The sequence below is a fragment of the Monodon monoceros genome, unplaced genomic scaffold (genome assembly GCF_005190385.1).
Source record: "Monodon monoceros isolate NGI ecotype Baffin Bay Population unplaced genomic scaffold, NGI_Narwhal_1 Super_Scaffold_20, whole genome shotgun sequence".
Taxonomy (NCBI): Eukaryota; Metazoa; Chordata; class Mammalia; order Artiodactyla; family Monodontidae; genus Monodon; species Monodon monoceros.
The window spans coordinates 66,115,900-66,142,506 of record NW_021703777.1 but is presented as its reverse complement, the minus strand read 5'-3'; the positions used below and the strand labels follow the sequence as shown (position 1 = coordinate 66,142,506).

The 26,607-nt window shown below is 36.3% G+C and overlaps 1 protein-coding gene across 4 annotated transcripts in view; it reads left to right on the top strand.

The window, feature by feature from the left end:
* Nucleotides 1-26,338, top strand: part of SLAIN2 (SLAIN motif family member 2) — an 80,796-nt gene extending 54,458 nt beyond the window's left edge. For all 4 annotated transcript variants that reach the window (XM_029235397.1, XM_029235399.1, XM_029235396.1 and 1 more), the window contains 2 exons: nucleotides 21,611-21,929; nucleotides 23,301-26,338. In XM_029235397.1, the coding sequence (XP_029091230.1) occupies nucleotides 21,611-21,929; nucleotides 23,301-23,367 (386 nt within the window). In that variant the 3' untranslated portion in view covers nucleotides 23,368-26,338. The remainder of the gene's footprint in view (nucleotides 1-21,610; nucleotides 21,930-23,300) is intronic.
* Nucleotides 26,339-26,607: the final 269 nt, after the last annotated feature.

Sequence of the window (26,607 nt, the reverse complement as noted above, 5' to 3'; positions counted from 1 at the left end):
ATAAGTGATATATAGCATTTAATATTAGAGAATTTATCATTTTTCTTACCTAAAACTGAAGGTTATTGTTTTAACTTTGTTAGGTAAACTAATAAATGCTTTAAAATGAACCAAATGCCAGACATTCTGTATGTTATGTTTTTTCTTCTGTCTTTGGTTTTTGGATTTACTTACCTGTAGGATGAAACAAGCATGTTTTCATATTAGAAATTGATTGATGTTAAAGCAGAGTTGTTAACTGATGATGTTTGGAACATTCATGGAATGGTAGCTTTTGTAAGAACTGACAGCTGAAGAAATATATGAAGGTTGACATCAAAGTTATCATGTTGGTTTCAAGAGATTGGATGTATGGACAGCTAGGAAGAAGTAGAATTGGGAGAAACACTGTGGGATTAGATAGACCAGCAGTAATAAGAATGAATAGAAGCCTCAGAGGAAATGGTACAGAACAAATATAGGCAAGGAGGAAAAATATTTCCCCTATCCAGGACATGTAGATTTCCTGATAGCTTCAGAACTCAATAAATAACAAAGATATATAAGAAGGATAAAACACTAACAGGACATTATATGGAAAGAGGAGGTTTGGGATTTGATTTGTTGAAAAAATGATTTAGTTAATATGGTTATAAAAGTACTGAAATAGGTACTTTAGCAAGTTCACTAATGCAGATGTTTTAGCAGTGATTTGGTGGATTAAGTATAATTTAAGGAAATAGTTTTAGATATTAGAATCCAAAGAAAAGAGAATAGTCAAATAGAAAAGTAGAATGTTGGATTGTTTGTGTTTTGGATGTCAGGGGCTGATTATAGGCCTCCAGTAAGGGTGTGTTTTGGTGCCACTGTCAGAAATAATAACAGACTGAATAGATTATGCTCTTTTGATGGAGAAGAAGGTGATTTATTAAGGATCATTGTAGAAACGGTTCTTAAATTATTTGAGGACCTTAAACCTCTTTTTTGAGATTTCCAGATACTTTTGAGTACTTCTAGGTGTAGAAGGTAGGTGAAAACAGATGATTATAAAAGGGTTGTAGTATCTATACCAGGGCAAGAGAGGATTTTAAGTTTATATAAATTTTATTTTTTGTATGCCTCTATAAGCTGCTTCATAATGGTTTTTGGCATTAGGTATGCTTATATAATTTAAAAATTTTACTTGAAGATTTTACGTTGCTGTTTATTAGATCGAGAAGATCATAACTTCTGGCTGATTTTTTTTGGGGGAGTGGGGGACGCCTGTGGAGGTTACATTATTTTTGTGATTCTGAACTACCAAACTGCCTGCCCTCTGTGATAACAGGAAAACCCAGTCTCATAATTCCTGGTACCTCTAGCTGTCTAGATGACATGGTAAAGAGAGAGAAGTTTGTGCGTGTGCATGTTTGATTTTTTGTTCCTTTTTGTTTCATTTTGTTTAATCTCTCATTTATCTTAATCCAGACTCCCTTATTTTCTGGTCAGTACTGTGGCTTGGTGATGATCATTTTACACTATAAATTCTAAACCAATTGAAAAAGGAACAATATATGATAGGATTTAAAATACTAGTTTAATTACTGGTAAAGCTGAGCTGGAGAATATCTCTTGGATCCAAGGTCAAAATGGATTTTCTAATTTACCCTCATGTCTAGACTTTGAGAGAGAGGAGTCTGCATTGGACTGTGGGATTCTCTGCTCTTGTAGGGATGTGAAGCAGACAGGATTCAGACACCACGTTTTCATAGGTACCTTTGCACATTAATCCCATCCAGTAGAGAAACATGGACTAGATAGTAAATTGCCACATAAATCAGTTGTTCCTCATCCTGGGGATGAGCCTATAACATTTTCTAGAAAGCTGATTTACTTATTTTAAGGAGTCACAGAATCATGGGAAGAGGAAGAAGATGGTTTCCTTAACTATTGGAAAAATGGTCACTTTGATTTTAATTGCACTTAGTAGTAGCTGGAGTTTGAAGATGGGAAGGGAAGTAAAACTGTGTTGCCTGGCACAAAGAAACATTCCATAAACATTTCTTGATGAACACGATCATGCCACTAACTCAGGAAGGGCTGGACACATCCCTCTTTGCGTTTTCTTCTTGCAAAGCTTTTGTGTTTCTTCAGCCCACTTTTCTCTTTGAGGGAAAGAACGCATTGTGTTTTTTTAAGACTTCGTAGAAGTGACTGCTTAAACTGCTTTGATAAAGATATATTTTATTTATCTCCAGTTGCTGGGAACTCAGTCAAGTAGAGATAAACAGGGTAGAAACCTCAACAAGTCAGGGGAAGAAAATGAAGACTAATTAGAGAAGTGAATGTAGAGGTAAGGACAAATTTCAATGTACAAACATACTTTTATTTAGAAGGAAAGAAACAACTAAGGAGGAGTTCATGATGGTAGTTGTCTAATACTGCTTTAATTTTCTAATTCACTATATTTTGAGATATTTAAGGTGACATAAGCAATATTTATAAGAGGCCTTATTGATATGAACCCAGGGATTTTGTCATTACCCTGGATCCGAAATTTTAAATTTCGTGTTCCCTTTTCTATCAACTAACGCATATTGAATCTGAAGCATGAACAAGATACATGCATTACATTCTTTTCTCTTTTTTTCCTCTGTTCTAGCCCCTCTTTACTTTTTCTTCTGTTAAAAGTTGTGATCAAAGCCAGCCTCTGCCATAAACAGTTTTTAGATACAGTTAAAATTGAAGGAGTTGCTCTCCCTCCCATGACTGTTACATACAATTGGGAGAAGGAAAGGAGAGAGCATGGGGGCTGTTCTTGGGGCTCCCTCCAAACACACAAATTTGTGTTAGATCATTTCATGCTGTCTTTGTAATGATACTTGAATAGATTTTACTTATATTTAGACTTGCTAAGGCTTTTATGATTTTCTAAGATTCTTTTTTCCTCTTTAGTTAAATCTTGACTACATCTATCAATTTTCTTTGCTGAGAAAGTCCTAGATCAAAATTTCCACCTCTCTGAAACTTGTGCCTTGATCTTCCTGATTAAATGGGACTGCATTTTAAAATATTAAAAGCCTTTAACATTCTGTGGTTTTAAAAGATCACCTGATTCCAATTAACCCTCATTATATTTTTATTCCTCCCTAACTCCCAAGTTTATAGATAAGGCAAAATGCTGCTACCATTAGAGGAGGAAACATTTTTTACAATAGTGAAACTACAGCTTAGTGCACCTCTTCATATACTCTAGTTTTCCCTCAGTTTATACTTTAACCTTATTAAAGCATTTCTCTCCATATCTGGAGATTGTAGAACTTTTTGACTTGTCCTTTCATAAACTGTAGTACATTTACCTAAGAATATAAGGATTAATAAATTTAAAAGGATTTCTAATTTATAAATCTATTTTTTAATCTTTGTTATTTTAAAATATAGCACAAATTCAGAAAACCATATAATACATAGAGAGCTTAATGAATTCCTATAAGGTGACCCCCTTGTAACTACCATTCATATCAGGAGACTAGAACTTACTACCTCAGATACTCTATACCCATCTGCTTCCAAACACAATCCTCTCTTGACCCCCTCTCCCAAGAATAGCCATTCTTCCAGATTTTTACAGCAATCACTTCCTTACTTTTCTGTATAATTTTTATCATCCAAGTAATGAAATTATAGTTTTGCCTCTTTAATATATGTATTTTTAAAGTTTCTCTTAATTTATAGTTTTCCTCCAACTCTTTACTCCCCCTTGTTGTTTGAAGAAACCACCAAATCACTTGTCCTGTAGATGTTCACACAGACTGGATTTTCCATGGTGTCATTTATCAGATTCCTCTGTATTTCCTATAAATTGTTAGTTATCCACATGCTTAATTAGATTCAGTTATGTTATTTTTGGCAAGACTACTATATAGGTGGTGGTACTTCTTGGCGTTGCCTGTTTCATATGATATTAGCAGGCATTGATGCATAATGCCTATATCCTTACTTTATTAGGAATTGCAGAATTGGGTTATTTCAATTCTAACATTCCTAAGAGAAACTTTACCTTATTCTTTGGTTAACTAGCACTGAGGTTTTATTTCAGTACTTTTTCTTTCCCTTTGTTTACCAGTTTACAAAATAAAAAATTGGCAATCTAGGATCCTCCAAAGGTGACCAATATTTTTCATATATATATATATATATATATATATATATATATATATACACACACACGTACATATATATATCATTATAAACTTACAGATTTAAACATTTTTTAATGTGTTTCAGTCTGAGTATTTTCCCAACTTTGGTAGAAGCATCTTCAAGTTGGTGTTCAGGTCTTTTTGACACAACCCTGGTAGTCTTTGATAACGTCTTGATAACTGGTATGACAAGATAGGCTCATCTTATACACTTCCTGCCACAGACCTGAATTTAGTTATTTCTCAAAAAAAAAAATCCTGATTTCTTTTGGTAGGAAATGGAATTTCGAAACCAAAGTCTGAGTTTTTAGTTGTGCTCTTTACTATCCAGTTGGTCATTGTTTCTAGTTCTTTTCAGTTACTAGAAATATATATGTGTAGATTTGTGTTTGTATATTTTTTAAGATTGAATGCCTTAATGAGTTCATGCTGATACTTCCTAATCAAATTTAGGGCTTGAGGATAATTACTTAACCTCTTTTAACTTAAAGCTTTCTTTCTTTTATTCTGCTCCGAGAAGTCTGTCTCTCAGAAACACATAGAAATAGAGTATCATTTAATAATTTGTTTTCTCCCACATTTTACACAGAATCTTCTGGGGATAACATTAGTGTAATACCATACAATATGGTTACTAAAAGCAGTTTATAAAACTTTTTCCATAAATAGGTTACTAGGGGATAAGGGGGGAAGGGATAAATTGGGAGATTGACATATATTCACTACTATATATAAAATAGATGACTAATAAGAACCTGCTGTATAGCACAGGGAACTCTACTCAATACTCTGTAATGCCTATATCGGAAAAGAACCTAAAAAAAGAGTGGTTATATGTGTATGTATAGCTGATTCACTTTGCTGTACACCTGAAATTAACACAACATTGTAAATCAACTATACTCCAATAAAAATAAAAAAACTTTTTCCATAAATAACTATTATATACTCTCCTTTATATGCCTCATTTAGTCTCAGCCCTACATTTAAATAATATTTGATGCTTGCTACCTGTCTGTTGATATTGTCTCACCAGTCAGTTTTCTTGTTTAAAGCTTATCCTCTGTTAGATTCCTTAAGGAGTTATGGGAACAATATCCATTCCCTCAATTTTTGCATGTCGATGACAGCTTGTCTGCTCTTTTTATATTTGAAAGTCATTAGCTAGATACGAAATCTTTGGCTCACATTTTCTTTCCTTGAGTATCTTAAATATATGGCTCCATTTTTGTCAGGAATAAAGAATTGTTTCCGTTCCAATCGTTTGGTCTTTTTATCTGGATGTCCAAAAGTTGTTTTCTTCTCCTTTAAAGTTCAATAATTTATTAGAATATGTCTTAGTGTTTGTCATTCTGAGTTGATTTCCCCAAATATGTGGTGTGTTATTTCAATTTGAAATTGCAGAGTTTTAAAAATTTTAGGCAAGTTCTTTAGAATTATAGTTTTTTTTTATTGTGTTCTTTTGCTTTGGCTTTCTTTTTTTGTGGGGACTCTTCTTGTACACATGTTGGGTGTTCTTTGCCTTTCTTCTGTGTTTCTTGCCTTCTCTTGAATCCTTTTCATCTTTCTTCATTTCTTCTTGTTCTATAAGTTTATTTTCATTGTTTATTTCTTTTAAAGCATAAGGTCATGTGTATGGTGACTTTTGTATTCCTTCTGTCTTAGACTTCATTTTGAAATGATTTATTTTATGCCTGATTCTTTTCTGTGTTCCACCACCTCCCTTTTGAGTGTTTATTCATTCTGATTTATGTTCTTTCATATCTCGTAATTTTCATCTTTTTGTGCGTGTGCATGGTGGACATATTTGGCAAGGTTTCACCATTAGTAGGAATATTATTCTATTCCTTATTCTCTCTATTTTTTATTTAATAACTTTATATGGGATTTTGCCTTACTCTTTTTCTATTGCTCATTTTTCTGTGAAATTGGTTTTTCTAAACGTTTAGAAAGGGAGTTTAAGATTTTCTAATTTATGGCTCTAGTGCTCCCTCTTCTTTTGTTTTAGGAAACTGTTCAAAAATATGGCTGTTTGCGGAGCGGCTGGGCCCGTGAGCCATGGCCGCTGAGCCTGCGTGTCCGGAGCCTGTGCTCTGCAACGGGAGAGGCCACAACAGTGAGAGGCCCGCGTACCGCAAAAAAAATATATATATGGCTGTTTATTTTCTGAGATTTCTTGCTTTTACTCCCCTCCCCTGTTTTAAAATTCATCCTTTTAAAGTGTATAAATCACTGTTTTTTAGTACAGTTGACCCTTGAACAACACGGGTTTGAACTGTATGGGTTCATTTATACACGGATTTTTTTCACTAAGTGTGTGCTACAATACTACACAATCTGTAGTTGGTTGAATCCACAGATGCAGAACCATGCATGTAGAGGCCCAACTGCAAAGTTATATGTGGAATTTCCAGTGTGCAGAGGGTCAGCACCCCTAACCCCCTGAATTGCTCAAAGGTCAACTGTATATTCACAGAGTTGAGCAACTGTTAACCACTGTCTGATTTTAGAGATTATCATCACCCCATAAGAAACACCATGCCCATTAACAGTCACTCCCATTCCCCACTCCTTCCAGTCACTGGCAACCACTAATCTTTCTGATTCTGGATTTGCCTGTGCTGAACATTTCATATCAGTGGAATCATACAATATGTGATCTTTGCAACTGGCTTCTTTCAAACAAATTTTGTCTATCCATTCATCAGTTGGTGGACATTTGAGTTGTTTTCGCTTTGTACCTGTTGTAAATAATGCTGCTAATGCTGCAAATGTTTGCTGGTAGCTTATTTATTCTTATCTATCAGTCTTTTTGTATGTATGGAAGAAAAGCTAGCAAAACCTGTTCCCAGGGGTTTCTTCTGCCTCTTATGTTTAATAAATATTCTCTTGATAAATATATGCTTACAAAAATAATGGTAAGTACTGTACCCTAATGAAAGAAGAAATCAAGGGATTCTATGTCTTGTTTTTTTATGATTACTTGTCAGCCATTACAAACTTAATATGCCTTGGTGTTGTATATTATAAAACCTGCATAGGATAGTAGCCCCACAAATAAACTTTCTGAGTCTAGTTGAAAATTAAAATGGCAAAAAAGACATTTTAATGTCTACTCCCAGAGGTGTTTCTCTTTTGGTATTACCGAGAGGTAAAGAACACCAATCTGGGAATCAGGAGACCTGAATTCAAGTCCTGACTTCCTGTTTATTTGCTCAGTTGATTTCTGTGGTTGTGGCAATTTTCCTTCTCTGTAAAGTGGAAGGGTTGTAGTAATTACTAGTATCTCTTTTAACAAGGATTTTTTAAAAGTTATTTATCTATTTATTTATTTATTTTTGGCTGCGTTGGGTCTTTGTTGCTGAGCGTGGGCTTTCTCTAGTTGTGGTGAGTGGGGACTGCTCTTCGTTGTGGTGCTCAAGCTTCTCATTGTGGTGGCTTCTCTTGTTGCAGAGCACAGGCTCTAGGCACACGGGCTTCAGTAGTTGTAGCACGTGGGCCCTAGAGCACACCAGTTTCAGCAGTTGCGGCTCGTGGGCTCAGTAGTTGCAGCATGCAGGCTCTAGAACATGCGGGCTTCAGTAGTTGTGGCGCTCAGGCTCAGTAGTTGTGGCTCACGGCCTCTAGAAGACATGGGTTTCAGTAGTTGCTGCTCATGGGCTCAGTAGTTGCAGCATGTGGACCCTAGAGCACACAGGTTTCAGTAGTTGCTGCTCATGGTCTCAGTAGTTGTGGCACATGGGCTCTAGAGCACACGCTCAGTAGTTCTGGCGCACAAGCTTAGCTGCTCCGCGGCATGTGGGATCTTCCCGGATTAGGGCTTGAACTCGTGTCCCGTGCATTGGCAGGTGGATTCTTAACCACTGCGCCACCAGGGAAGTCCTAACAAGGATTCTTTAACTCTGTAATGAGAGAATCATATTTACTTCATCTCTGTGGTCTTTAATAACCAGAAATTATTTTAAAGTCTTTATTATGTCAGTAACCTGTTGCCATCATTTATGGTGCATAGACCATTGAGTGACTGGAATGATATACCTATAAAGTAAGGGATAGTTGACAAGGAAGTTTTTTGGTTTTTTTTTGCGGTACGCGGGCCTCTCACTGTTGCGGCCTCTCCCATTGCGGAGCACAGGCTCCGGACGTGCAGGCTCAGCGGCCATGGCTCATGGGCCCAGCCACTCCACGAGATGTGGGATCTTCTCGGTCTGGGGCACGAACCTGTGTCCCCTGCATCGGCAGGCGGACTCTCAACCACTGCACCACCAGGGAAGCCCGACAAGGAAGTATTTTTGTCTTTATTTTTTAAATAATTGAATGGCATATGTACTTTGCTCCCCATCAGTCATGGTAGCCAGTGTTTGACAATGTGTGTATTTTTATTGCAAACTGCGCATTTATTGGATATTTACATATTTTTAAAAATTATACAATTAATGTAATTTGTAGTTTGGTTGACACATGACTGTGAAGATAACCACTTGAAGTGTCTAGTTTTTATATTGCAAGATAGTGTTTAATATTGAGATATATTACTTGTAAAACATTTTGTATTCAGTGAGTATCAAGCTAAAAACAGTATACAGTTTACTCAATTTCTCCATTTTAAAGTGCCTGCTGAATTATACAAGCCTTAATTAGAAAATAAACTTACCATTTTTATGAAATGCTTATTGAAAGACAAAAATGAATATTGAAAAATTAAGAATCCTCATATCACCCACCATTCCATTTTAGAGATGACTTAGACACCACAGTTAACATTCTTAGTCGTATCTCAGTTTTATAAATAGAATTCTAATTCTTGCTTGGAGCCGATAACATTCCTTCATTTTGTGCCTTGATTCAAGTGTAATTCTCAGTATCCACAATGAGTAAAGAGAAACTATAGCCTGCTGTCATAATTAATTTGGGTAATGGAGCCTAATTTACTTAATCCCTATGTTTTAGTTAATTTATAAGGACAGCTTAGGAGAGTCCTGAGTGACATTGTTGAATATCTTTCCAGATAACTGAGCTGCAGCAGGCTGAAAAGCACCATCTCCCTTATCTAAGGGAGGCATGGACATGATACGCCTTACAAATCCTATAATACTTTACATTTTACCAACAGTTTACTTACACATTGCTCATTTGATCTTTGCAGCTAACCTGTGATATTTGCCGAGATTTGTTTTATTAGGTTTACATCTGTATATCTATTTTCTCTTTTTTGGGGTGCAGTGCAAATGGTATTGCATTTAAAATTTTTATTTCCATGCATTTATTGCCAGCGTATAGAAATACAATCGATTTTTGTATGTTAATCTTCCATCCTGTGACTTTCCTGAACTTGAAATTTCTGGAAGGTTTTTTTTGTTCTTTTGTTTTTAGATTCCTTGGGATTTTCTTTGTAAACAATCGTGGAGAAAGTTTCTTTCTTTCTTTCTAATCTATATGTCCGTTATTTCCTTTTCTTGTTTATTGCACTGGCTAGAACTTCCAGCATGTGTTACATAAGAGTGGTGAGAGGCTATATCCTTGCCTTGTTCCTGATCTTAGAGGGGAAGCATTCAGTCTTTCATCATTAAATATAATGTTAGCTGTAGATTTTTTGTAGGTGCTCTTTATCAAGTTAAAGTTCCTATTCCCTGTTTTTCTGAAAATTTTGTCATGAATATGTGTTAAATTTTGTCAGACACTTTTTTTACAGCAATAGATAGGCTCATGTGATTTTTCTTCTTTAGCCTGTTATGGTGGTAGATTACATGGATTGATTTTCAAATACTGAACCAACTTTGCATCCTGGAATAAATCCCACTCAATCATGGTATATAATTTTTTTTTATGTATCACTGAGTTCTCTTTGCTAATATTTTGTTAAGGAGGTTTATGTCTATTTTCCTGACAGATATTGGTCCATAGGTTTCTTTTTTGACACTATCTTTTTTGTCACTGTCTAGTGACACAGTAGTTTTTGGTACTACTGGTGATACTACTTTCGTAAAATGAATTGTGATGTGTTCCCTCCTCTTCTGTTTTCTGATAGAGAGTGTATAGAATTGGTGTTAATTCTTCTTTAAACCTTTGGTAGAATTTTCCAGCAAAACCATCTGGGCCTGGAGGTTTCTCTTTCAGAGGGTTTTGAATTATGAAATCAGTTTCCTTAATAATTATATGGCCATTCAGTTTATCTGTTATATACAAGATGAGTCGTGCTAGTTTTTTGAAGAATTGGTTCATTTCATCTAAATTGTCGAATTAATGTGTGTAGGATTGTTCTTAGTACTCCCTTATGATCCTTTTGATGTCTTCAGGGTCTGCAGTGATATCCGATTTCATTACTGATATTGGTAATTTGTGTCTTCTCTCCTTTTTATTTTGTCAGGCTTGTCAGTTGTATTGTCCTCTTGAAAGAAATCTTTATTTCTTTGATTTCTCTGGTTTTCTTTATTCAGTCTCATTGATTTGTGCTCTTTATTATCTTCTTCTGCTTGCTTTGAGTTTATTTTACTTTCTCTAGCTTTTTGAAGTAGGAACTTAGATTACTGATTTAAGACTTTTCTTTTTCCTAATTATGACCCACAAACTTTGATATTTTGTATTTTAATTTTTATTCCATTCCATGTATTATAAAATTTCTATCGAGAAGTATATCATTAGTTTTCAAGTGATTTTTTTCATCTTTTTGTTACCTTTTAGTTATTGATTTCTAGTTTGATTGTATTATGGTCAGAGAAAGTACTCTTTGTAATTTCAGTTTTTAAAAAATTGTTGTTATTTACTTTATGGCCCAGGGCATAGTCTTATTTTGGCTTATATTCTGTGGACACTTGAAAAGAATGTATATTCTGCTGTTGTTTAGTGGATTGTTCTATAAATGTCAGTTAGATTCTGTGGTTGGTGGTGGTGATGTTGAGTTCTTACATGTTCTGTCAGTTGTTAAGAGGGGGGTGTTAAAGTCTCCAACTATTGTGGATTTGTCTGTTTCTCCTTTCAGTTCTGTAAGTTTATCCTTCACATTTTTATAGCTCTGTTTAGTACATACACATTTAGGATTGTTTTGCCTTCTTGGTAATTTGACCCTGCTTTCATTATGTATTATCCCTCTGTGTCCCTGATAATTTTCTTTTGCATTATCTGATGTTAATATAACCATCATGCTTTCCTTTTGTATTATTTGCTTGATATATTTTTTCCATCCCTTAACTTTCAACCTCCCTATATTTATATATATATATATATATATTTTTTTTTTTTTTTGGTACACGGGCCTCTCACTGTTGTGGCCTCTCCCGTTGTGGAGCACAGGCTCTGGATGCACAGGCTCAGTGGCCATGGCTCATGGGCCTAGCCGCTTCGCGGCATGTGGGATCTTCCCGGACCAGGGCACGAACCCGTGTCCCCTGCATCGGCAGGTGGACTCTCAACCACTGTGCCACCAGGGAAGCCCTATTTTTATATTTGAAGTGAGTTTCATAAAGACAGCATAAACTTAGGTTATGTTTTAAATGCATTTCTACCAAATCTCTGTCTTAATAATTGGTGTAGATGGACCATTTTCATTTCATGTAATTATTGATATGCTTAAGTCTGCCATTTTATTTGTTTATTGTTTTTTCTCTTTTTCATTTCTCTATTTTCTTTTTCCTGCATTCCTGTGGGTTATTTGAACATTCTTTAGAATTCCGTTTTGACTTATATATAGTGTTTTTTAGTCCATATGTTTGCATATGTAGTGGTTGCATTACATTACATTACGTATACATAACATCATATATACATATCACAGTCTGTTGATGTTATCATTTTATCAGTTCAAATATGTAAACCTTACCTTTTTTTTTTGCGGTACGCGGGCCTCTCACTGCTGTGGCCTCTCCTGTTGCGGAGCATGGGCTCCAGACGCGCAGGCTCAGCGGCCACGGCTCATGGGCCTAGCCACTCCGCGGCATGTGGGATCTTTCCGGAACAGGGCACGAACCCGTGTCCCCTGCATCGGCAGGCGGATTCTCAACCACTGTGCCACCAGGGAAGCCCAAACCTTACCTTTTTTCATGTACCTTTACCCTCACCCCATTTATAATTGTCTTAAATATTTTCTTTAAATAATATTTCAACAACATCAGTGTTATAATTTTTTCTTCAACCTGCATGTATAATTTTGAAAACTCAAGGAGAGGGAAGTCCTATGTGTCTGCCCATATATTTGCTTACCTTGTTCTTTCTTCTTTTCTGATATTCCAGGTTTCCATGTTTTTATCATTTTCTTTCTGTTTATAGAATTTGTTTAGCTGGGGATTTTGGGGGGGAGGGGAGTCTGCTGGCCACAAATTGTGTTGGTTTTCTTTTGTCTGAGAATGTCTTGATTTTTCCCTTAGTTCTTCTGGGATATTTTCTCTGAGTATAGGATTCTGGGTTGACATTTCTTTTAACTCTTGAAAAATATTTGCTACTTTTCTCCTGGCCTCTGAGGGCTATGATGCGAAATCCACTGTTGTTAGAATTCATTTTCCCCTATAGGTTAGGTATTATTTCTTTCTCTGATTTCAAGGTTTTTTCTTGTGTTTCATTTTCAGAAGTTTATAACTGATGTGTCTTGGCATGGATTGCTTTGGATTTACCTAGTTGGTGTTCTCCTAGTTTTTTGAATCTGCAGGTTTATGTCCTTTGACAAATACGGGAAGTTTTCGTATATGGGAAGTTATTATTTCTCACAGTACTTTTTGTCTTCTCTTTCTCCTTTCCTCCCAGTACTCCATTGGCAAGAAAATGTGGGTCTTTTCTTGTAGTCCCACAGGTCCCCAAAAATTCTGTTCAGTTTTTTCTTTTTTTTTATTGAAGTAGTTGATTTATAGTGTTTTGTTAATTTCTACTGTACAGCAGAGTGATTCACTTATATATATATATATATACACACACATTCTTTTAAAAATTCTTCTTCATTATGGTTTATCACAGGATATTGAATGTAGTTCCTTGTGTTATACAGTAGGACCTTGTTGTTTATCCATTCTAGATATAATGGTTTGCATCTGCTAATCCCGAACTCCCAATCTATCCCTCCCCTACTGCCCTCTCCCTTGGCAACCACAAGTCTTTTCTCTATGTCTGTGAGTCTGTTAATGTTTCGTAAATAGGTTCATTTGTGTCATATTTTAGATTCCACATATAAGTAATATCATATGGTATTTGTGTTTCTCTTTCTGATAATCATACTTAGTTATATTATCGTACTTAGTATGATAATCTCTAAGTGCATCCATGTTGCTGAAAATGGCATTATTTCATTCTTTTTTACAGCTGAGTAGTATTCCATTGTATATATTTAACACATCTTGTTTATCCATTCGTTGATGGACATTTAGGTTGTTTCCATGTCTTGGTTATTGTGAATAGTGCTGCTATGAATATAGGGGTGCATGTATCTTTTTGACTTGTAGTTTTATCCAGATATATGCCCAGGAGTGGGATTGCTGGATCATATGCTAGATATATTTTTAGTTTTTTGAGGAACTTCCATACTGTTTTCCAAGGTGGCTGCACCAACTTACATTCCCACAAATACTGTAGGAGGGTTCCCTTTTCTCTACACCCTCTCTAGCACTTGTTATTTGTGGACTCTTTAACGATGACCCTGTGACCCTGACCAGTGTGAGGTGGTACCTCATTGTAGTTTTGATTTGCATTTCTCTAATAATTAGCGATGTTGAGTTTCGTTTCATGTGCCTATTGGCCATCTGTATGTCTTCTTTGGAGAAATGTCTATTTAGGTCTTCTGCCCATTTTTCAATTGGGTTGTTTCAATTGTTTTTTGTTGTTGAGCTGTATGAGCTGTTTGTATAGTTTGGAAATTAAGCCCTTGTCCGTCACATCATCTGCAAATATTTTCTCCCATTCTGCAGGCTGTCTTTTTGTTTTGTTTATGGTTTCCTTTGCTGTACAAAAGCTTGTAAGTTTGATTAGGTCCTATTTGTTTATTTTCACTTTTATTTCTATTTCATTGGGAGGCTTTTTTTTTTTTTTTAAGTCTATTTTTTCTATGTTCAAATTGGGTAATTTCTTTTGTTCTATCTTGCAGTTCACTGGCATTCCCCCAGCCCCCATTTTGCTACTGAGCTCATCCACTGAGTTTTTTATTTTGGTTAATGCATTTTTAAGTTTTAAAATTTACATTTGATTCCCGTTTCTCTGTGTCTTCTATTTATTTGTTGAGACTTTGTATTTTTGCATATTTCAAGTGTTAAGAATTACTCATTCAAAAAATTTTATGATAGCTACTTTATTTTTTTTAATATCTTTATTGGAGTATAATTGCTTTACAATGTTATGTTAGTTTATGCTGTACAACAGAGTGAATCAGCTATATGTATACATGTATCCCCATATCCCCTCCCTCTTGAGCCTCCCTCCCACCCTTTCCTATCCCACCCCTCTAGGTGGTCACAAAGCACCGAGCTGATCTCCCTGTGCTATGCAGCAGCTTCCCACTAGCTATCTATTTTACATTTGGTAGTGTATATTTGTCAGTGCTACTCTCTCACTTCGTCCCAGCTTCCCCTCCCCTCCCTGTGTTCTCAAGTCTGTTCTCTACATCTGTGTCTTTATTACTGCCCTGCCACTAGGTTCTTCAGTACTGTTGTTTTAGATTCCTTATATGTGATAGCTACTTTAAAATCTTTGTCAAATAATTCTAACGTCTCTGTCATCTTGGTGTTCACATCTCTTGATTGTATTTCTTTATTTAAAGATCTTCCTGGTTCTTGGTATGATAAATTTTTTTTTAAATTGCAATCTGGACATTTTCAGATTATGAGAGTCTAGATCTTATTTAAACCTACCCTTTTATGAAAGGGTATGTCTTTCTCTGACACCACTCAGGCATTTGGTGGATATGGGGCAGGGGATTTCATTACTGCTATGGGAATAGACGCCCAGGTTCCCCACTCAGTTCCTGTTGACACCCAAGGGGGAGGGACCGACTGGGTGGAGGTAGAAATTTTGGCTCCCCATATGGTCTCCACTGAAACTGTGTTGAGGGTGGTCTTACTACCAGTGAGCAATCATGAAAGTCCTGACTCTCCATTAGTCCTCCTCTGACACCAACCCAAGAGGAGGGAAAAGAGCACCTCATTCTTCCTTCTCTCTTACCTCCCTGGATAAGGTGTTTGTAGGCCTTGTTCAGTCTCAAAAGGATAGAAGTCCAGGCTCCCCACTACCCTTTGTTGGCATTGGTGACAGTAGTGTCACAGTTTTTTCTGTGGTGTTTGGCTGGAGCAGAGCAGTTATCTAAAAGTTTTCTTTCCTAGTCCTTTGGCTAGAGAGAGCAGATTTTTTTTTTTGGTCTGTCATACCCAAAGGTCTTTTTGGGTTGCTGCCTTCTTCAGCTTTAATCTGGGGTATATGAGGCAAAAGAAAATCCTGGGAACTCATTACCATGTCATCCCTCAGATCTCAAGGTTCCTGGGTAGTGTTTCTTCTTCTCTCCATGTTTCAGTCTTATGTCTGTTTTATATACAGTGCCCACGGTCTTAAATTATACTTACTGGGAGAAATAGGGAAAAGTTCATCTATTCCATTTTCCAAGTGGAAGTCTGAGATTCACATTCTTAAAAAATTTCAGGAGACAACCATTTCCCTGGCATAACTATTAATAGTTAAAATGGTGGTCAGAAGTTTTTCCAGAGGAAAAGGCTTTCACAAAGCCTATTTTCAAGATAAGCTTTGGTGAGACATTCCAAACATTATAGATATATTCCAGTATTTATAAAGCTGTGATGTAGAAATGAAGCACTCTCAGGGACTTCCCTGGCGGCACAGTGGTTAAGACTCTGTGCTCCCAATGCAGGGGGCCCGGGTTCGATCCTTGGTCAGGGAACTAGATCCCACATGCATGTGGCAACTAAGAGTTCACATGCCACAACTAAGGAGCCCATGAGCCGCAACTAAGGAGCCTGCCTGCTGCAACTAAGACCTGGCGCAAGCAAATAAATAAATACTATTAAAAAAAAAAAAGAAAGAAAGAAATGAAACACTGTCAGCCTCATCAAGATGATCTGCCTAATTTCAGCATACCCTCTACATCAGTCACCATAAGAAAGAAGCCTAGGACTCCTTGGTCGTCTCTCACCTACTAGATTGTCGTTCACAATGTCTTAGTGAATCTCTTAACCTGACCTCATTTCTGTCTATCCCCATCTCTCCAGACTTTTCCAAAATACTCCTTGAAACTCAGTGATCCTCCTCTGAACTTTACTGTTCTTGCCTCCTATCTGAAACCTGCATCCCCACCAAAACAAAATCCCAGTCAAAAGGCTGCCAAGTATGATAAAAAAAAAACTAGGACTGAAGGTGGCTTTTCTGGAGTTGGTACTGGAAGGAGCAGGTCTAGGCACCACCCTTAGATAGTGGCTAGAGGATAACTTAGACATAGAGTCTCAGTTATTCAGTGAGCTTCCAGGAAGACAGTGAAACAACTTGGGCAGAGACAAAGGTGGGACTGCAGGGAATAGAATTGAGAAAACACTTTCATAGTCACCTATAGAAAGGGGAAGATGGATTATGTAAGGTAAAAAAAAAAAAAAAAACAACTTCTGTGAAGATCATGGAATTTGCAATTCAGGGTACTTGGATCCTGTGGACATCTTGTCTTCAGTTTTCTACCAGAAGAGACTGTAACAGTTTGTTGGATATAATTGATTCAAGATATAATTGGTTCATAATTATTCTCAATTATGGCCTTACTTTAGAGCCCCTTATGGAGTTTTGGGGGGGTTTTCGTTTTTTTTTTTTTTTTTTTTTTTGGCTGCACCCTGCAGCATCCAGAACTTCCCGAACCTGCACCCACTGCAGTGGAAGCGTGGGGAAGCGCGGAGTCTTAACCACTAGACCACAAGGGAAGTCCTGGAGTTTTTTTTTTTTAATCAGCTTTACTCAGGTGGAATTTTAAATGCACAATTTTAATTACAAGAGTATACGTTCATGCAGCCAGCCCAGTAAAGTTATCGAACATTTACATCATCCCCCAAAGTTATTTTTGTACTTCCTCCCAGTCAGTTCTCCCAGCCTCAGGCAAATATCTGATTTGTGCTTAGTTACCATAAGTTAGATTTGCCTAATTTTTGAGAATCATCCTTGTTGTATCAGCAGTTTTCTCCTCTTTGTTGCTGAGTGGTATTCTGTTGTATGCATATACCACAATTTGTTTACCTGTTCACCTGCTGATGGACTTTTGAGCTGTGTCCAGTTGAATGGAGTGTTCTATAAATGTCAGGTCAGCTTGATTGATGGTGTTGGTCATGTCTTTGTCCTTTCTGACTTTCTACCTATTTGTTTCATCTGTTACTAAGGAGTGTTGAAATATCTAACTAATTATGGACTTTTTTAGTTCCTTTCAGTTATGTCTGTTTCATGTGTTTTGTATATTTGTTTTGGGGTATACGTAGCTAGTATTCTTATGTCCTCTTGCTGAATCGACCCCTTTAACTTTATGAACTCTATCTCTGATGGTAATTGCTTTCTGATATTATTATAAACACTCCATCTTTTTCATAATTGGTTTTGTATAAGGTAACTTTTTCTATCCTTTTACTTTTAACCTGTGTCTTTATATCTAAAATGTGTTTCTTTTAGATAGCATGTTGCTCTTGCTTTTTTGTCCATACTGGCAATATTTACCTTTTAATTGGAGTGATCACTATTCACGTTTAATGCAGTTATTAATATGGTTGGTTTAAAATCTGTCTCACAACTTGTTTTCTCTTTGTCTCTTCAGATTTTTGTTCCTTTTCTCCTTTGCTTTCAGTCTTTTGGAATATCTGAGTACTTTTTATATATTACATTTTATTTTCACGGTTGGCTTACTTTCTCTTTTTTTCTTTTTATTAAGTGGTTGCTTTAGAGTGTGCAGTGCACATATTTAACTTATTACAGTTATCTTCAAGTAATGTACCACTTCACTTATAATGTAAGAACCTCAGAATAGTATATTTCCATTCCTTCCCATTTTTTGTGCTACATTTATCATTTACTTTTACTCTCTTTATATATATTATATTAAATCACAGAGAATGTTTTTGTTAGTTTTATTTTACAGAGTTATCTTTTAGTGAAATTAAAAATGATTTATTAAAGGTCTTTTATGTTTCCCAAAATATTTACCATTCCTGGCACTGTTCATTGCTTTATGCAGATCAGGGTTACCATTTGGTATCATTTTCCTTCTGCCTGAAGAACTTCCTTTAGTATTTCTGTTAGTGAAAGACTTGCTGGCAACAGATATTCTCAGATTTTGTTTGTCTTTAGAAGTCTTTACTTTGATGTTAGTTTTGAATGATAATTTTGCTGGATATAGAACTCTAGATCGAAGTCTGAGTTTTTTGGGGTTTTTTTTACATCTTTGTTAGAGTATAATTGCTTTACAATGGTGTGTTAGTTTCTGCTTTATAACAAAGTGAATCAGTTATACATATACATATGTTCCCATATCTCTTCCCTCTTGCATCTCCCTCCCTCCCATCCTCCCTATCCCACCCCTCCAGGCGGTCACAAAGCACCGAGCTGATCTCCCTGTGCTATGCGGCTGCTTCCCACTAGCTATATGTTCATGCTTCTCTTTTGCTTTGTCGCAGCTTACCCTTCCACCTCCCCATATCCTCAAGTCCATTCTTTAGTAGGTCTGTGTCGGAAAAAAAAAAAAGTTTGTTTTTTAAACTACTTAGATACTTGAGTTTATAGTTATCATCAAATTTGGAAGATTTTCAGCCATTCTTCAAATCTTTTCTGTCCCACTTACAACCCCTTTCATCTGGGACTCCAGTTGCATGTATTAGACCACATGATTTTGACGTGTAGATCAGTAAGGCTTTATCATTTCTTTTTTGAGTCTTTTTATTCTCTGTATGCTTTAGTTTAGATAATTCTTATTGTTATGTCTTCAGCTACCTCTTCTTCTGCAACATCTAAATTGTTATTAATTCCCATCCAGTGAACTTAGCACTTGGAATATATTATAAGTTTTTCATCTTTAAAAGTTCTATTGGGCATTCCCTGGCGGTACAGTGGTTAGCACTCTGTGCTTCCACTGCAGGGGGCCCAGGTTCGATCCCTGTTCGGGAACTAAGATCCTGCAAGCTTTAGGGCATGGCTAATAATAATAACAATAATAATAGAAAAAATGTTTTTTTTTTAAGTTCTATCTAGCTCTTTAAAAAATCTTTTATTACCTCATATTTGTATATGTTTTTTTATATCCTTAAGCATATGTGTAATAGTTCTTTTTAAAGTCCTTGCGTGGTAATTCAGTCATCCCTGTGACTTCTTAATCTGTTTCTCTTGACTAATTTTTATCCTAGTTTTGGTTATCATTTTACTATTTCTTTATATGTCTACTAATTTTTTATTGGTTAATGGACATTGTGAAGTTTTATGTTCTGTGCTGGATTTTGTTACCTTCTTTTAAATTGTGTAGACTTTGTTGTGGTAAACAGGTAAGTTTTTTATGGGTTAGTTTAATCCTTTATAGCAGGGATCAGCAAACGTTTTCTTAAAGGGCCCAATAGTAAATATTTTAGGATTGTGGGTGATATGGTCTCTGTTGTAAATTTTCAGCTACTCTTGTAGCTGGAAAGCAGCCATAGACAATACAGAACACATGAGTATTGCCATATTCTCATAAAATTTTTTTTAAAAAAGCATTTTACTTTCCCATGGTGGTAGCTTGCTGACCCCTGTTTTAGTGGCTTGTTTTTAAGTTTTGTTTGAGTGGATTTGGGGTAGCTTTATTCTAGAACTAGTTTATTCCTTTTGGAGTGTCCCCTGATTGCCCTGGGTGTTTGACAAGGATTCTCTGATCTAATTGGTTGAAACTCAGATGTTTCCTAGTCCTGTATGAGCTTTGGAAACTGTTCAGTTTACAGTGCTCCAGCCCTCCTTTGCCCAGTGTCATGGAGCTTCACTTGGTGCATGCACAGCTCAATATTCCAGCAAAGGTTCAAGCAGACCTCTAAGCTGAGTTATATAGGTCTTCTGGAGCACCTCCCTCCTCTAAGGTAACCTTCCCCTCAGATTCCAAGTTTAGTCTTCTCAAGTCAGCAAGATAACTTTGATCTACTCTGGATCCTCCTCCTCACTCTATAATCCAAGCCCCCCCCCCCCGCAAAAAAAATAAGCCAGGGTGCCAGTAGAGCTCACCACATTTATTTTCCCTCTCTCAGGGATTACAGTCCCGTACTGCCTATTGTCCAATATTTGAAAACTGTTCTTATGTACCTTAACTGGGTAAGCCCTGTCCTGTTTTTGTCAACATGGTTGGAAGTGCCTATGGTGGTTTTAAAATAAATATCTTGATTTCCATTCCACACTAGATTCTCTAGGGGTGGTGCCTAGGCTTCCCCCTCACCCTGCCAACCTTTTTTTAAAGTTTCTTCGGATTCTGACACACAGTCAAACTTTCCTCTACTCATATCCTTGGCAAACTAATGGAGGTTGAGAGAGAATATGGTGACTCTGATTCATTTCTCCCCTGCACTCTCCTCCCTTCCTCTCCCCCTGCCCCCCCGCCCAATTCACTCTGAACCTCACCCCAGAGTTCTTTGCTAGGTAAAGCATGTTAAGGTAATATTTTTTATTTATATTGTATATAGCCATTCATGGGCATTTGAAGAAACCTTCCAGAGATGATTTATCCAAATAGGATAAACAGGAAAGGATGAATGTCCCCCAGGACATCTGAACTTACAATGCTAAGGGACCACTACAAGAATAAAGTTTATTTGAAGTCTTATTTTGACTTAAAAGTTAATGCAAATTGTACATTTAATTCTTTCATATATCATTATTTGTTTCAACATGTATTTTAAATAACCACTTAGTAGAATTGACATTCCAGCAAAATGTACCATCTTTATCCTGTGACTTCATATACCTCTTGATATGCCCCTAACTAGATTTATAACTTCCCTACTTGGTGAAGCACAACAATAGAAGCAGGTTTAGTTTCTAAATTATAAGTTACACTATGGATGGTGCAGGACTTGGAGGTACACTCTCCAGATACTTGATACATGTTTACATGAATGTTTCTTTGAGGGGAAAGTGTGTTTCAAATTCCAGTCAGCTGTCTAGTAGTCAGCATTTTTTTTACCTCTAGAATATGGCTCAGGTTGGTTTCCACAGTAAAACAGAATGCTGCAGTGCCTTTTCTGGTTTTGTAGATTCCTAGCTGATCTAGTTAAAACACTGTTGTCAAGGATAGTTGCAATCCTCTGAGTAAGGACTTGGTTACTTAAGAGCTACCAGTGATCGATCTATCTATCTATCTATCTATCTCCCTAGAAATATTCTTTATTCCTTGCATTTCTGTAGAGTGAGTTTTCATGAATACAGATGTACTGGTGCCCAGTCATAAAGCAGTGGTTTCACTTGCACTTGGTTTCCACTGAAAACATTGATTTTTCTTTGCCATTCTACAGTACCTTCTCCAGGCAAATTCCGCTCCCCTGCAGCACCATCTCCTTTGGCTCTCCGGCAACCAGTAAAAGCATTTAGTAACCATGGCTCTGGTTCTCCTGGTAGCCAAGAAACAACACAACTCATGCAAACCACCTCCTCACCTGGGCCTCCCATGGTTCAGAACACAGTCCCAGCAAATCCTCCCAGCAATATCAACAGCACTACTCTAACCAGACCTGCAGGGACAACTGTGATGAGAAGTGGCTTGCCCAGACCCAGTGCCCCTTCTGCTGGGGGTATACCAGTGCCTCGCAGCAAACTTGCACAGCCTGTTCGCAGGTAAGTGGCAAATGCCCTGCTTTGATCTTCTTGAGCATAGGGAAGTGGGTAGACTGGAATTATCCTCATCTCTGCATTTGATAGTGAAGATCAAAAGTCCTAGTGGGTTCCCACTAGCATCTTAGTACAATTTGAATAAAACATTACTTTCCTTACTTAAGAAATTCTCACTTGGGACATTGGGGTATTATATCACTTTGTTACAGGTTAAATTTGCCCAGATGCCTAACATGACTAAGTATCTTGGTGAACTTCTAGAAAAAATTGTTAGAACCACTTCATTTGGATGTGGTATTTGTTCATTTTGAATATATTGATATTCAATAAAGATACTAAAAGCATAATAGAACCTAGAATGAGATTTAAGATAAAACTTCTAGCCATCAGGTCTGAGTATGTAATCCAGGAGGGTGGTTTTCAAACCTCGCTACAATTCAGAATCTTCTGTGGAATTTATGTAAATATAGAGGCCTAAGTTTTACCCACAGAGAGTAGATCTGGTATGAAGCCCAAAATCTGTAGGTATGCTGTTTTTAAATTTGTTTGTTTAATCTTCAGGTGATTCTGAGCCTAGCCAGGTTTGGAACCTGTATCTGTAGTCTTCATCTACCTTTCAGAAATGTGCTTACCACTATCAGTAAACTTAGGTGTCAAATATAATTAAACTTGAAATATTTATTTGCATGAAAAAAGTGCTTTTGTGCTGTAAGCATTGAAACTGAATTACCCGTACCTCTTTTATTCTAAGATAACATATTACATTTCTGAATTCAATAGAGCATAACAGCTTTTTGCTACGTACTATGCTAAATAACATATCTGTACCTTATTTAGTTTTTACAATAGCTTTAAACATGTAGGTACTGTTATTATGCCTATTTTTCAGAGGAGAATATTAAAATTTAATGAGGTTAAGTAATTTACCTAAGACTTCAGCTAGTAAGACCTTCAGTTCTAAGTATGTCTGACTTCAGAGTCCTTTTAAGCACTGTCCCATTCTGCCTCTCTCGTGATGGTGACACTACGCCTCTAATATCACATTCATTAATTTGCCCCTCAAATAAATAAGTAAATAATAAGCTTGGTGATCCATTCAGTTGGAAAAGACAAGACAATCTTTTCTCTTACTCAAGTGGCTATGTTAACAAAAAAGAGGTTAGTGCAGTCACCTGATGCCCAGTGAAACTTGAAAGTTGTAGACATGTTGAGTGTGGGATGGTTGCGCTAATAGCTGTTTAGAGCTTTGATCTCAGCAGTGCCCTAGAACATTGGATCGTGATGCCACCTGCAAAGTAATTAATATATTTGGAAGATAAAATGGTAATGTTCCATTAAAACTTGCAAATCACTTTATAAATTGCTTTATTTCAGATCCTTGCCAGCTCCTAAAACCTACAGTAGCATGAAAGATGACAGTTGGAAAGATGGCTGTTATTGACCAGCAAAGACAAGAATGCAGAGTCCACAGCTTCATGGATACCCCTTCACCAGGCTAAGAGACAACTTTTATATGCAGACTGTTCAGATAAGACTCTTGGGATTTATAAAATCCCAGCCCTCTCTGTCTTAATTAGCACAAACTGACAGAGATGATCAAGCAGCACTTTAATGACATTTAACATCAGATGTGTTTGGTAATCATACAATCACTCTCCACGGAATCACTTTTAGTTTTGTTTAATAGAAACTAGGTTGATTTTTTAATATTTGACAGAGGCCAATATCTGGGCAAAAAACTAATGGATGCCAAAGAGAAATGCCCATTTGTAAATGAGAGAGTACCTTTGTGCACAAGAAACTGGTGAATTCAAGCTATCCAAAACTTCACATTCAACCTAATTTACTGTATAAATAGTATCAATAAATATTTGTGTTAATGAGAACTAATATTCTGACTACTTATCTAAAATGTTTCACTAGTGTTTCACTAGTTCTCCAGGAAACTAGATTGAGATGGCAGGGGGGCAGGGTGGGAAGAAACCTGGGCTAGAGATTTAAAACATGATACCTAAATTTGGAAGAATCCTATAAGTTATTTTTGCAGATTCATTAGATTAGAAAAATTATTTTGTTTAATCTTAAGTTTTGGGTGTAGCTCACATATCACCACCACAAGTTAGTGTTACAGCATGCATCCATCATGTTGCATTGACACATCGGACTTCTGTGTGTTTGTTTTGATTGCCAAAAGGGCTTAATATCAGTTGTACAATCTTTCTAAACTTTATAGCTCCTGGCTCAGGAAAGATAGCCTTTGCTATTGAAGCCAACTTCTTCACATGCTGTCATCTGTTACAGAACTAAGAGTTCTTGTTTTTATTAGCAGGTTTCCACGATGGGAAAGAGCAAGTAGTATGCGTGTTTATTCTTGATATAAATAACACCACCTCAGTGCTTACAACCTGGAACAAAACCATACAGTAAAACCGGGGAGGGAAATCTATGCACTTACCTTACAAAATCTCTGGTAATGACAGTTGTATTGTTACTATTAATTGACACAGTAGCCTATTATGTGGTGGGAAATTATAGCCTGCTGAATCCTACTTAAGTCGATCCACTTTAAACTAACTGTTTCAAAACATCCTTTGAAAATACTGCCCCTTTTGGATTCTGCCTGACATCAATTTTTTGCATTTTTGGTAACAAATGAAACCTACTGCATATGAGTCTAAGCTGTTAAACACTTGCTCTATGATGGCCGTTATGTATATCTTGGAAATCACTTATTTTGGTTTTTATTCGACTATTACCAGACTAAAACTTCCTTCTTCAGCAGGCTTCTCATTTTTCATGGTGAAGTCTGTTTTTAAGTATTTAATTTGAACAGCTCTAAAATATTGGCAGCTGGGTCACTAAAGGATTTTAGATATTTGAACATAAGTTCATTTCCTATTAGTCAAACACATTCTGTAAGTTGGCAAAAGAAATTGAGAGAGAAATGGGAAGCTTATATTCAGGATAGCACTGAGGTTGATAGGTTGAGAGAATGATAAAACTTTTAAAACCAAGACCCCTGTTCTGCCATGATGGACCCCATGGTAGTCTTTATTAGCTTGACCAGTAGGGAGTCATTCAGTTAGCACAAACAGCTGGAGATTCAAAATGCCAGTGCTAATGTATTTTGGTGTTTCATGCAAGGAAGAAATTTTATCCATGGATTTGAGGGTGATGGGGATGGGTCAGGAAAGGATGGCGCCAGAATTCCACATGATGATGAACTTAAAAATGTTGCTTTTCAGAGGAAGATAAAGCATCTGTTTTTGGGTAGAGGGGTATCGCATGTAAAAATCTAAGTAAGTAAAAGAAAGAACTAGCCACTGTCTCTTTTTGAAACCACATATACACAAAAGAAAATAGGTCTCAGTTTTCAGTGCAACATTGGAAAAAAAAATGCTGCAATCTACTAATTAAAAGGAATTTTAACCCTATTACAAAACACCCATTACATTTTTAAGTTAGATTATCAGTTTCAAAAGGAATATTCAGGTTATTTAACTTTGTTTTTAAATGGCTGCATCAGAAAAAAAATGTCTATTTTTTTTTAATTAAAATATTTCATCACTTGTTAAAAACATATTTGGATCTGAGTTGGGTAAAGTATTATTTTACCTGCTGTTGTACTACCACAGACTATTGGCTTTTAGTTTCCTAAAGAGAAAAATTGCCTATTTACTAGAAAGCCTTTGTGTATTGCCAATTTTTCTGTTTGGGAAAAATCTAAGGATTCACTGTGGTTAGTCTTACAGATGAAGTGTGGATTTGATAAACTAGTGCCTATGATTTTAACTTATGTTTGATATATAGTAGTAAGGGTTTTATGAATGTTGATTATTTTTTTGTGCCAACAGCCCAGAATTGTCACTTATATGTAAGCAGAAAGCTGTGAGCTCTGCTTCCAAAGTTATTTAATTTTCTCAGTGTTTGAATGTTATTTTTTGTAAGTGTGTTAATAAAAGTGTAAAGAATTGGAAAAAATATAAATATTCTTAACTCAAGCATTTGCTGGATCATTTTTCTACAAAACTTGTTTGTATAATATAAAACGCTCTCTGAAGGGTTGGCGTTTTTTGGTTTTCATACCCTGGAAATCACATTTTGTAATACTGGGGACCATTCATAATTGTCAGATACTTTTTAAAATTATTATCTCAGTACATCACTTTTATAAAAAAGTTTTTCTGAAAGGAAATTAGATACATGTGTCCCCAGATGTTTGTATAACTCTAGAATGATCTAGACTATGTATATTTAACTTTTTATTGAATGTACAGGCGTCCATTTTTGACGTTATGCATGGTCCTTTTAGATCACATGAAGTTTGATTTGCAAAAACATTTCTATAGCCGAACTTGTATGTGTGGTTGCCTCCTTAATAAACAACCTGACCATAATGTTTATTATTAAATTTATATTGTTTTTTTAAGTGTTTTATTAATTTCTGGATATGGTAAGATCTGCCCCCCCTTCCCACCAGTTGCCTACAATTGGTAATAATAAATAGCTCAGTTGATTTTTTAAAAACACAAACCCAAATCATATTGCCCTCCAGACTTGATCTCTGTGAGGTTGGAATATATCATGTTGTATTCTCTCTGCCCTAGTTATTTCATATGTGGATTATTTGGGGGTAAAATTTGTAGTTTACTCAAAATTGCTATTTTCCTGGAACTTTTTA